Source organism: Onychomys torridus, chromosome 7, assembly GCF_903995425.1.
Source record: "Onychomys torridus chromosome 7, mOncTor1.1, whole genome shotgun sequence".
NCBI classification, from domain to species: Eukaryota; Metazoa; Chordata; class Mammalia; order Rodentia; family Cricetidae; genus Onychomys; species Onychomys torridus.
In genome coordinates, this window is record NC_050449.1 from 113,820,627 (window position 1) to 113,833,374 (window position 12,748).

The 12,748-nt window shown below is 51.7% G+C and overlaps 1 protein-coding gene across 4 annotated transcripts in view; it reads left to right on the forward strand.

Moving 5' to 3' along the window:
- The first annotated feature begins 5,042 nt into the window (after window positions 1-5,042).
- Trak1 (trafficking kinesin protein 1) overlaps window positions 5,043-12,748 on the forward strand; it is a 104,254-nt gene continuing 96,548 nt past the window's right edge. For 2 of the 4 annotated variants that reach the window (XM_036193995.1, XM_036193996.1), the window contains exon 1: window positions 7,704-8,036. In XM_036193995.1, coding sequence (XP_036049888.1) covers window positions 7,949-8,036 — 88 coding nt within the window. In that variant the 5' untranslated portion in view covers window positions 7,704-7,948. Of the gene's footprint in view, window positions 5,287-7,697; window positions 8,037-12,748 lie in introns of those variants that run through there. The other 2 variants (XM_036193997.1, XM_036193992.1) reach the window with 2 other exon arrangements.

Genomic DNA, 12,748 nt, shown 5'->3' on the forward strand with positions numbered 1-12,748 from the left:
AATGACATAGGTGTGGGCTTCCTGAGAAAGCCAGACCTAGGTATCTGTACAGTGGTTATGTGTGTGTGCATGTGTGTGTGTGTGTGTGTGTGTGTGTATGATTGTGTCATGTGTCTGTGTGTGTAGTGTTTAGGTGGAAGCCCTGCTGGCGCTGTATACCCAGCCTAGGATGATTAAGTGGAAGCCCCACCTCTCTCCCCAGACTCTGCCCCTAAGAAAGCCTGCCAAGAGTCAGCACCACTCTGGGGCTGCTCAAGACCAGGCCCTACAGGCTACTTAAGACCTGGCCGCCATACCTGCTGTGTGCTCTCCTGCTCTCTCCCTTGCCTTCCCAAGAACCACCTGGGAGGTGCTTTGCTCTGCTCAGATTAAACCTGGATTTATTAATTTAACCTGATCTGACTTATTTCATAGGTGGTGTTACTCACTCCCAGGGTGAGGGGCTTCCCCCTTCCTGTGTCCCCTTCTTATTCCCTGTCTCAATTCTGCCTCATCTTCATGGGTGAGCTGGCCCTGGTGGTGAGCAGGTCTTCGAATGTCCAACCTCCAGCATAGCTTGCAGACTGGCTGGCTGGGCTGCTTCTGACTGCCTGAAGGCATTCTCCGGTACTGCCCCATGTCTTTATGCCTGCTGCTTGACAAGTAAGGTGATGCCCCCCACACTGTGGAAGAGACCTCTCAGACACCCAGGCCTGCAGTCAGGGGAGACTTGACCCCAGAGACATAGGAAATAGATGCTGGCTAGGTCTTAGGGCTTCGATTGCTGTGAAGAGACACCATGACCACGGCAACTCTTCTAAGGGAAAGCATCTAATGGAGGCTGGATTACAGTTTTAGGGTTTAGTCCATTATCATCGTGGCAGCACAGTGACAGGCGGGCAGACCTGGTGCTGGAGAAGGAGCTGAGAGGTCTGCATCTGATCCACAGGCAGCAGGAAGTCAACTGTGCCACACCGGGTTCAGCTTGAGCATGTGAGACCTCAAAGCCTGCCCCCACAATGGCACATTTCCTCCAACAAGGCCACACCTCCTGATAGTGCCTCCCTATGGGCCAAGCATTCAAACACTTGAGTCTATGGGGCCATTCTTTTTCAAACCTCCACAGCCAGTAACCAGAAGAGGTTTCTCAGAGGTCAAGCTTCATATAACGTTCTGGAAAAGGCAGGGGCATTTATTCTGTTGCACCCTCAGCCCCCTGGAGTACACTCCTCCCCTGGTGTACACCCCTCCCCTGGTGTACACCCCTCCCCTGGTGTACACCCCTCCCCTGTACATCCCTCCCCTGGTGTACACCCCCCCTGGTGTACACTCCTCCCCTGGTGTACACTCCTCCCCTGTACACTCCTCCCCTGGTGTACACCCCTCCCCTGGTGTACACCCCTCCCCTGGTGTACACCCCTCCCCTGGTGTACACTCCTCCCCTGGTGTACACCCCTCCCCTGTACACTCCTCCCCTGGTGTACACTCCTCCCCTGGTGTACACTCCTCCCCTGGGGTACACTCCTCCCCTGGGGTACACCCCTCCTCTGGTGTACACTCCTCCCCTGGGGTACACCCCTCCCCTGGGGTACACTCCTCCCCTGGGGTACACTCCTCCCCTGGGGTACACTCCTCCCCTGGTGTATGTCCTTGGCCTGCCCCCACCCCCATTCTTCTTTCTGGTACCCTTTGCTGACAAAATGGCCAGGTTGCAGAACTTCTCACTCCTGCTGACAAGGGTCCCACCTTCCCCACCATCCCTGGACTCCCCAGGCTGTATTGAGTCAACCACACAGCCCACACTGTGCTATGTTCACCCCCAGGCAGACCTTCCTAAAGCCCTGTTTGTTTCCTGTCTCTGGAAGAAAGCCCTGGTCTGTATGTGCCAGGCTTTGCTGGGGCCAGAGCCTTCAGGAGCTGCTCTTGAGCCTGTCTGAGTGAGGGGAAGATGGGAGACTTCATGCTCAGCTGAGGGCCACGAACCAGCTTCACACTGGCCCCCTCTGCTGGCTCCACGACCTAAGAAAGTTATTGAATCTCTGAGCATTCTTTCCTTACCTCTGAGTGGGGTTGGTAACCACATTCAGCTAAGAAGAGCTGACCACACAGGGAGGTAGTGGTGGTAGGCAGTTAGAGCTTCCGAAGTGGCCAGCACTCCCTTGGTAGTGGCACAGTTGTGTGGCTGTGTGCTGTCACAGAGAGCTGTTTGAAATGTAATTTTAGGGACATACAAGGCTCACTTCTCTTAGGCAGTCTGAGTAATTTGGAGGATGGTGATTGACGTATGAGCTTGCTGATACCCCAGGGGGAGGAATGTACCCCAGGAGGCTAAGGGTATAACAGAATAAATGCCCCTGCCTTTTCCAGAACGTTATATGAAGTTTGACCTCTGAGAAACCTCTTCTGGTTACTGGCTATGGAGGGTTGATGCGCCTTGGTCACAGCTGTGTCTTTTGCTTCAAAGTCTCAGGTGTGGGAAAGGTGCTGGGCTCAGCATTTGCTGAGATTCAGCCTGCATCTCAGCGGCCTGGAAGCTCAGTTCCTTCCTTTGCTGGTCTCCACAGACGGTGCCAGAGGCTTCGTGTGCACATGTGTGAACATGTTCCATATGTATATGTGTGGAGGCCAGAAGGTGATGTCAGATGCCAACTAGTTTCTTTCCACTTTTTTTTTTTTTTTTTTTGAGACAGGTTTCTCATTGAACCTGAAGCTTGACAATTTTTCCCCCCAAGACAGGGTTTCTCTGTATAGCTTTGGAGCCTGTCCTGGAACTCACTCTGTAGACCAGGCTGGCCTCGAACTCACAGAGATCCACCTGCTTCTGTCTCCCGAGTGCTGGGATTAAAGACATGCGCCACCACCGCCAGGCTGAGCTTGACAATTCTAAGTGAGGTTCCCCACCATCCCTGGGTCTTCTCAGACCCCTTCTACTGGGACTTCAAGCCAGAAACTGGATGGGGGATCGCGTGGGTCATTGAGTGAATGAGGGAAGCTCGTTAAGAACATTGGCTGCCCTTCCAGAGGACTCAGGTTTGATTCTCATCACCCACATGGCCATTCCAGAGGAGCTGATGCCTTCTTCTGGCCTCCTCAGGTACCAGCACAAAAGTGGTACACAGAGAGACGTGCAGCTGGAACACTCATACGCATGAAATAAATAACTTAAAAACTGTGGAATGCCAGTGTGCTTTTCTGTATTTTTTTCCTTTTAGTCTCTGCCTTCATGTTTTTTGGATTTTTTCTTTGTTTTATTTGGTGTTTTTTTTTTTTTTTTTTCTGGAACTCATCAGTGTGCCTTTTGATCTGTTTGTGGGTCACTTCAAGTTAACAAAGGTTCCAAGTCTGGGTGCTTAGCCTTCTTCCCACTTGTGTGAAAACACACACAGATGTGTGCCACTTGTTAGATGGTCTCTGACTATGCTCAGTGCTCTGACCCAGAGTCAGGACACAGCAGGCCCAGGAGAAGCCACCTCCTGCCCAGGACAGCCAGGGCAGCACCCGCACTAGCCTCCCGCAGAGAATGCCCATCCGAACACACTGAGCATGGCTGTGCAGGTGTGATGGTCCAGCTGGGGTGTCCTCCTGCAGAGGCACCGGAGTCCAGGCTTCTCCCTCCTGCTGCTGTCTCCTCACTGTGTGCAGAAGTGTCTCTTCCCACTTTGTACTCTTTGTCCATTTAAACCCTAGTATGTGTGTGCACCTGTGTGAGTTCATATGTACCATGTGCATGCAGTGCCTGCGGAAGCCATGGCAGATCCCCTGGAGCTGGAGGTACAGGAGGTTGCGACCTGTCCAGCATGGGTGTTGGGAAGAGCAGCACACACTCTTCATGTCTATCCCTTTTGAATGTTAGTGTATATGTATGCTTGTGCAAGTGTGTGTGCCACACACAGGGGTGGGGGTTAAAGGGCAGCCTTGGATGTCTGACTCCATCTCCCGCCTTGCTCATTGCTCTCTGTCCTGCACACTGGGCTGCCTGGCATGTGAGCCCCTTCCAACCCCCATCTCACTAAAAACGCTGTGATTGCACATGTGGGCTACTGTGCCTGGCTTTTACACCAGTCCTGGGGATTTGAGGTCAGGTCCTTGAAGGACAAGCAGGCACTTGATCTCCTGAGCTATCTCTCCAGACACTAAAGCAGGTTTTGTCGACCTCATTCATCACACTCCCATTAGACATTTTGCCATGTGTTTATTTGAGCATGTATGTACACCTGTAACGTGTGGAGGTGGGTGGGGAGGTGAGGGACCCTTACTGAATGGAAGGCTAACTTCTCGGGGCCAGCACTGTCCTGAAAGGTGCACATGCAGGGTTGTTCTTGAAACAGAGGAACCTCGGGCAGCTGTACTCTACACTGGCCCTTTTCCTGCACTTGGCTTTGACCCTCATCAGATTCCAGTGGTAGTCTGAATGAATGAGGCTGATGTTGCTGCAGTGGGCCCTAGAGCATTGGCCCGGAGTCATCTTTCCAAAGGCCTTAACCCATTGTTCTTGGCCAGGAGCCTGTGAATGGGCCCCATGCATTTTTTTTAAAGGTCTGGACTTAACCAGGTTCTCAAAAGAGTCCACTCATTTCTCACTGTAGCTTAAGGTGACTGCCAGACTTAGAGTTCTTCGTGCAGTTGTGTTTAGAAGAGTTGAAAGAATCATCATGTCATATGTAACGGATGTAAGATAACCGCATCACATGGCGTCTCACAGCAGTATGTATCTTTCTCAGAATGTACACTCAGTGCCCTTCCCACCATGACTTGGTACCTGGCCTGGCATCTCCCTTTCGGGATAGCCATCATCCTGCTAGCTGAGGTCAGTTTGTTTGTTTAATACTGCCCACGGCTGAATTCAGTGTTGGAGCCTGTGTTCCATGCTGGTCTGGACTGAGGCCTGGTTAGCTGGCGAACCATTTCTGCAGTGCTAATCACATCTGCCTTGATTTTAAAGATTTTTGTCTGGATGTATTCACAGACCTCATGTAATGGTACCCTTCTCTCTGGATTGTTCCGCAGATTCCTGTGAGCTAGCCATACTGGTACACTGAACCACCCGGGGGCCATCTGCCTGACTGCCCCTGACTACGGCAGCGGGGGCTCCCCCGGATGGCAGTGGGCACCTCCCCTTGAAACCTGCCAAGCTGGACGCCACAGCCCTGCACGACGACACCTTGGCCAGCTCCACACCCATCTCTGAGGCTTGCAGCCATGCAGTCCTAGCCTGCAGCCCGGGCATCCCTGAAGAGTACTATGTGAGCGAGGCTGTGGAAGATGCTCCCAGCTACAGAGGGTACCGGGATGCCTGCACCATCACTGGTATGCTGGCCTTTTTTCTGCTGGGGAGGAATAGGGGGCTTTAGTCATCACGCCTGAAAAGGGATGCAGCCCCAGGAGCGGGTCTGGGATGTATTAGCAAGCCCTTGTTGCTATAATAGAACAACTGCCAGAAGCACCTGGGGAAGGAAGGGCTTGTTCTGGCTCACAGTTTTGAGGGAACAGTCCACAACGGCAGGGAAAGCTTACTCAGAACTGTGGGGGAGCTGGGCATTTTGTGTCCGCAGCTGGTAGGGAGAGAGATGAACGCTGGTTCTCAGTCCAGGACCCCAGCCCATGGGATAATGGCCCTCGCTTAGCATTGGTTTCCCACCTGAGTTAACCCAGTGGAGAACCCCCCCATGGCAGACACATCCAGAGCCTGTCAAGGTGACAGTATTAACCGTCACAGGGAGGTTGCAGTCACCAGAGTGCACAAGAACCTGAGATCAAGGGCCTTCCATTCAGAAGCTGCTTGGCCGGAATGTCATTCTGTGGCTTGGGTTGCCATGTCACAGAATTGTCACAGAGGCTGAGGACAGTAGCCTGGGCCCCAAACAGCACACACAGCCCATCATGTGTGCTCAGTGTAGTTCAGTCCCTTGCTTTTCTCTCTCAGGTTCTGTTTCTCCAGACTTGCACGGGTGTAATGGAAGCCACATGTACTGTCAGTGCTGGATACAGGAAGAACTCCATGCACTGTGTGTGCCTTGGTACTCACTCATTTTCAGCAGTGGTTCTCACTATGGTATTTTCCAGGGTCCCAGGAACAGGGAGAAGTAGCCACAAGCCCACTGAGGATGTCTGTAGTGTGGGCACTTTATACTCAAGCCCTGTCCCCGGGGAACAAGTCTTGGCGCTAGCACCAAGGCACAGCTGTGAGAGGACACAGTGTGGGCTGCTGTACGCACGGCAGCAAGGGACAGTCCGCTGAGAAGTCTGCCTTGTTTGTTTGTCTTGTTTTGCTTTTTGCTCCTTTTTCAAGTAATATCCTAGGACACTTTGCTTGTACACACTGGCTTCCAGTAGAGTCTCTTTGTTCTCGGTTATCAGTTGAGTTAGGCATAGGACCTCCTGTGTGTTAGGGGTGGCCTGGCTCCTGAGGGCACAGAGACAGCCATGGTTCCTACGTGTGCTTCACCCTGTCCTGGGCCTCTGCACTCTCTCCCTGTTCCTTCTGGTGTGGCACCAACGCTGTCCTCCCCTGTGCCCTAACCCCTCTCTCACTCGCCAGAAACACCCATGTGACACAATCTGTCTTTCTCCTCAGTGAGGAGCATGCTGGGAACTCCTTGGGAGAATCCCAGTGGGACCACAGGCCCTTATTCTTGTCTCTACAGGGCAGCCCAGCTAGCTTACTCCAGTTGCTGTGAGTGCTAACCCTAGAGAGAAGGTGGGGGGGGATGTTTGACGCCATTAAGTTTTTGGAGGTTCCTTACCTTGTCTCTAAAGGCCTCCAATAGGATTCCCCTTGGCCTCTTTGGTCCATCTCCTTCATATGTTCTCTGCTCTGGGACATGGACGTCCTTGTGGGGTCTCCTGTTGTGAACATAATGGGGAGTGTTGTCCAGCTCTGAGCCCTGAGTTGGGGATGTTGTCTGGGTCTCAGGCCTAAGTGAGAGGAAATGGTCTCCAGGTCTGAGCCCTGAATGAGTCCTGAGTGGGTAAGTGCCATCTGGAGGTGATCTGGAGTCCATGTTCTTTAATACCCAGGGAAGTAAGCTGACTAGGGAGACAGGAGCAGGGAGGGTTGCCTGCATAGTTGGTACAGGGCACATGGGAGGGCATTGAGGACCACCCGCTCTGTGCTTTGGAAGAGGAAAGATGAAGATCAGAACACTCCCAACCACCAGAGCTGGGATTCCAGCGCCGACTCCACCAGTGAGACCCTGGGAACTTTAGCCAATGCAGCCAGTCTCAGAGCGTGACAGCTGAGGGCAAAGAAATGGTGGAAAGATTCGGGAGCTTCCCGCCTGTAGGATGTGGAAACCCCAGGTCTTTTGTTGGGATGCCTGTAGCAAGTCCCAGGGGACCACTGAGAGCCACAGTTCATGCCCATGATACCCGCCAGTGGCCCCATACACAGCAGTGCCAATTCAGGCAGCGTGGTACATTTGAGGAGCTGGGCATTCAGCCTCTGCCATCCCTCCCTGCCAAATGAAAGTCCTATCAAGTGGTCAGTGCAACAAAGACATAAAATGCAAACGCATTCTCTGGGAGACCTTGAATATGCCTGAGAGCGCTTTGCAGATTCTGAGGGCTTTGCCAAGCACAGCCCTGGGACACTGCCTGGCATGGTGCCTCCACCCTCACTTCCCAGGGAGTCCCGAGGAGAACAGTGGCTTTCTGTTCTATTCTACATTTTAGGCAAAACTAGCTGCTCATCACAAAGCCTTCTTCTCCCTGCTCCCTCATTCACCCCACCCCAGAGAGGTGTCGTGTTGTGGGTGTGCCTTTTTCTGTTTGGGGTGTTTTTATAAGATGAGGTGATAGGGTTCCTGGCTGCTGGAGTTACGTAACCCACTGTGCGTCCTGAGCAGTGCAGGCTCTCCGGCTCTGTCCCAACAAGCAAACTCAAAACTGCTGAGGAAGGCGCAGAGCTGTGGCCAAGCTTGCATGGAGGACCGCTTTTTCTCCGAGTCCGCTCTGGAGTTTGAGTCTGCCCATGGCATTGGCCTTTCAGCTCAGGCAGCCCTCCAGGGCCCAGCCTTTGCTAGGACTCTGCCACGAACTGGCTGGGACAAACTCATGTGGTAAGTGTGTTTATGGGAGTGTCCTCTATGAATTTGCTTTGTGGCGTGGCCAGAGGGAGGAAAGAGCAGAGGACTTGGTTCACCCTCTTTCTGAGCGTTGGTCAGTCGCTGGTGGCGTGGAGGGGTCACCAGGGTGAATGACGGGCAGGTGGCGTGGAGGGCGCCGGAAGCTACTTATTTACACACACCCTTTCCTGGGTTCAGGGGAGACTGGAAATACAAGCCAGGTGCAAGATACAGGCCTGTTCTTTGCTGGCTGGGGTAAGGTCTGTCTCTAAAGCTCCTGTTCCCAGATCTGTGCTACATCTGCTGCCCCTTCCTCTTCCTCTTCCTCCTCCTCCACTCCTTCCTTTTCTTCCTCTTTTTTTTTTTTTTTTTTTTTTTTTTTTCTTTTGAGTCAGGGTTTCTTTGTGAAGTCTTGGCTGTCCTGGAACTCTCTCTGTATACCAGGCTGGCCTCGAACTCACAGAGATCCACCTGCCTCCTGAATACTAGGATTAAAGGTGTGCTCACCACCCTGGCTTCTTCCTCTTTTTTTCAGTACTGAGGATCATGCCTTCTAGAAAGTGCCCCACCACAGAGCTCCATCCCTAGCCCACTTCCATTTTTAATCATTTTTATTTTCTGATTGAGTCTCACTAACACTCTCAGGCTGACCTTAAACTCACTCTGTAGCTCAAGTAGGCCTTGAATTGGTGTTACCCTGCCTCAGCCTCTGCATTTAAACAGTCTTTATCCTCGTTTCTTAGAGCCCAGGCTGGTGTCCTAGGACAGCAAGGGATTTTTCGAATGTAAAGTACAGAATTAGTCAGCATTCCTTCCTCCTGCCCCCACATCCTCCTGTCTTCTCTACCCAAAGCTGGGCCCTGTGATTGTGGTCCCCACACCCCGACAGAGCTTATGCTGGCCTGCTCTGGCTTGCTGCTTGCTGCCTGCTGCCGGCTTCTCACTTCCTCTGAGTGGATAGACTCAAGTCTGACAGTGGGATGACCCATCTAGTTCCTGTGTGCACTCCAAACCCTGCTGAGTTTCAGGGAGGTGTGACCTCTTCTTGTCCCTTACCAACAATTTCAGGTTTGTAGATGTTTAAATCATATTAAGCCTGATGACTTTTTAGACCTACAGTCTTACTGATGATGCTAGTACACTTGGCCATAAATGCTCAGGACAAGCTTCTTGCTGGGCTTCTATTAATTTCTGGGGTTTCTCAGTGAGAAGTGGTTCTGCTCAAAGCCCAGAGGTGAGCATGGGTGTGTGTGAGCGGCTGTAAACCTCTGAAGACAAGCAAGAACTCAGGGACAGGAGCTTCTGGCATCTGTCCTGCCTGAAGGAGACCATGCTTGGGCTGGGAGATGGCTTAGTCAGGAGAGTGCTCACCACTTGAGGGCCAGGGCATGAGTTCCATCCCTAAACCCACATATAAAGGCCAGGTGTGGTGGTGACACGTACTTCTCAGCACTGGGGAGGCAGAGACAGGAGCATCCCTGGGGCTTGCTGGCCACTCATCTAAATGAATCCATGACCTCCAGGCCAATGAGAAGCCCTGTCTCAAAAGCTAGGATGGAAACCAGTTGAGAAAGACACAGGCTGACGACTTCTGGCCATCGTCGGAACATGTACATACATGCATGTATACACATGAACTCATTAAAACAAACCAGCCCCCCTACTTCAAAGCAGATGCAGGAGGAGCTTGTCCCTTATTACTAACTTAACCCACCAAATGTGGCATCTTACCTCCCTCAGACTCACTCAAATAAAACATTGTGGCCTTCCTGTACAGTTCATTGATTTAGCTCAGGTATTATTTAGTAATTCCAGAAGTTTAATTTTAATGCCTCCCTTTGAAAAATCACAATCTAAGAGATACTTACTTGACCATGAATGAATGAGGAAGGAATGGACAGTGGGATATCTCTTGTGGACACAATGAGAAGCCGCAGCCTAGAATCTGGGGGAATGCCTAGGATTTCCTAAAGTTGTAAATTTGGAACCATTACTATCCTTTCCCTCCGTGGATCGCCCTGACCTAACAGCGGTCAGGTTCTGTAGATGAAACGGATGACAGAGATCCTTCTGTGAGTCTTGTGCTGATTTTGGAGCACAAGTCTGATCTTTGCAAAGACCGAACACTCCTGTGCACAGCTACTGCTTCCTGTTCTGACCCTGGGATGATGGACAAGACACTGACCACAGGGTTTTTAATATAAAAGAGATGTTAAAAATTACAGTTTTATATTTCTGTATGTTTGAATATGAGCACATGCGTTATCAGAGGTCAGTTGTGGGAATCAGTTCTCTTCTGCCCCCGTGTGGGTCCCAGGGATTGAACTCAGGCTGTCAGGCTTGCAGCAGACCCCTTTGTGCTCTGAGCCCTCTAGGTGACCCAAAAAATCAGATTCTTGACCTGTAACTTGGGTTGTAGTTCTCAAGTACTTGTTATATTTTTATCTTCCTCCCAACTGGTGTTAGTTCTACCTGGAAACAGGCTTTTAATGTAGTCAGTGGCTCTCATTAGCATGCCATCTGTTACAACCTCCACCCACCTCAAGCCCTGTGGGGAGGCAAGCAAGCAATAAGTTATAATGGAGGAAAATTAAACTGAGATCAGGCTTGGACTTGAGTCCTGGCACCTGGTTCTTCCTACTCCGCAGGGGTGTGCTGTTGGGGGCCTGGAGGTCTAGGTGTACCCTGTCACAGGAGTGAGGAGTCCAGAACAAGACCAGGCAGACACTCTGTTTCTGTGTTGGAGCCTCAGAGGACACAGGGGTCCCCTTCCAATCCCAGTGACTCATGGGCCAGCAGTGGTGCCGTGTAGCTGGTGATAGGCATCACACAGGCAGGCCAGGGTGACCAGGGGCCTTCTTAGAAGCCTACAGCCATGAGCCATGCAGCATGACAACCTTTGAAAGTCTGTCTTACACCCTCTTCATATACAGATGAGGTACAGATGACTGAAGTACGGAGAGCGTAATTGAAGCCTTACAGGTCCCTGGTGAAGCCAGGCTTGAATGTGGGCCCTCTGCCTCGAGCTCTGCTGTCCAAGCTTTCTGCACTGAGACCACCGGGAAGAAAGTCATGATACATGGTGACTCGTGTGCAGACAGAGCCCCAGAGCACCCCAGGATGCCCTTCTCTGGTCACAGAAGTCCCTGGGATGTTTTCTGTCCTAGATAACAAGGAGAACGGTGATTCGCCAAGCTGTAGTCCCGCCTGCTTGTAGTCGGGAGGATCTTGCAGTATTCTCTCCTCCTGTCTTTGCAAAAACATAGACCCCTGTTTCCACTCTAGCCAGTCCCACAGTCTGTACCTCACCCTGAGGTGCCTCACATAAAATAGTGATAAAATATCAGAAAAAGAATACACCTGGGAGTGAGTTCCCACCACAGCACATATGTGACCCTCTACCCCAGAGGGTCTCAACCTCGGAGTCACAGCCCCTTTGGCAAACCTCTGTCTCCAAAAATATTTACATTATGATTCATAACAGTAGCAACATTATGAAGTACAGTAAAAATGACTTTATGGTTGGGGTCACCACAACATGAGGATCTGTATTAAAGCTGCAGGATTAGGAAGGTTGAGAACCACTGCTGGAGCCCCCCTCTCCTCAGGAAGCTCCTCACACACCTTGTTGCCTTTTCTACTCACAGCCATCTGTGTTGAGACCTTTCCCCACGAGCAAGCTGGCTTCACGGCTGTGGTCGGTAGCTGTTACTCACTGTCTCCAAAGCCAACATTGATATCATTAGTTCCCTCCAGAGGCCTGTGGGCTACTCCTAACTTCGAAGATCCTTCTCTAGGGCTGGGGAGACCCTTGCTTCCACCCAGCAGATGTCCTAGATGTCTGAATGGGATTGCTTGGAGTCAGACTTGAGTTTTGATGGGCTTTGACAGAGATGTTGTGGTTTCTGTATTGTTTGTGTTGTCAGTTCTGACTGTAGCTCACACAGTGGGCTCCTTCAGTTTGGTGAGGAAATCCCTTTAAAATCCCTTTCTTTACCGTTTGTTGTACTGCTGAAGGGACTAAGTGAGCTCACACATAAGGCAGAGTAGGAAGGCTTAGTATGCAGTCAGTACTCACTTAATGTGCATCTTCTCTGTTACAGCTCCATGTTTAGCCAGCTCACTCTGTCACTGCCTGTCTGTCTGCCTGCCAGTTTGCCTGTTTATCCATGGATCTGTTCGGCATGGAGGAAACCCTGGTGGCTCTGCTGGGCTGTGGGGAAGCCAAGGGCAGTTGAGGGAAGCTGGCAGAGCTGTTTCAGACAGGACCCTGCAGCTAGACCCCCTTTGTGGGCCTCTTCCCAGTTCCTGTCCCCATGGGGGCACTAGCCTGGATCCCAAAATTCTAAGTTGCAGATGTGGCCAGATCAGCACACCTGTGACACTTACAGAGTGTCCTTAAATCCTAGTAACAATTGTCCCCTGGCCTCAGTCTCTTTCACTTGCTGAGAGAAGTTGTTCTTCCAGCCCCTCCCCCCTTTTCAGGGCGGGGAGAGCAGCTGCCAGGATGCGCACAGGGGAGCGGCCAGGGAGAGACAGGACACCACCCTGGGAGGGGCTGGGTGGGGCTGGACACAAGGAAGCGGGATTCCCCCTCCGGAGCCCTCCCTCCCCTCTGTCACTTCAGTTCTGTTTAACCCTGCCTTTTCAGTGAGTGTGCAGACTGATCTTATTTCATGTTGATTTTAAGGGTTCTGTGGTTCTTG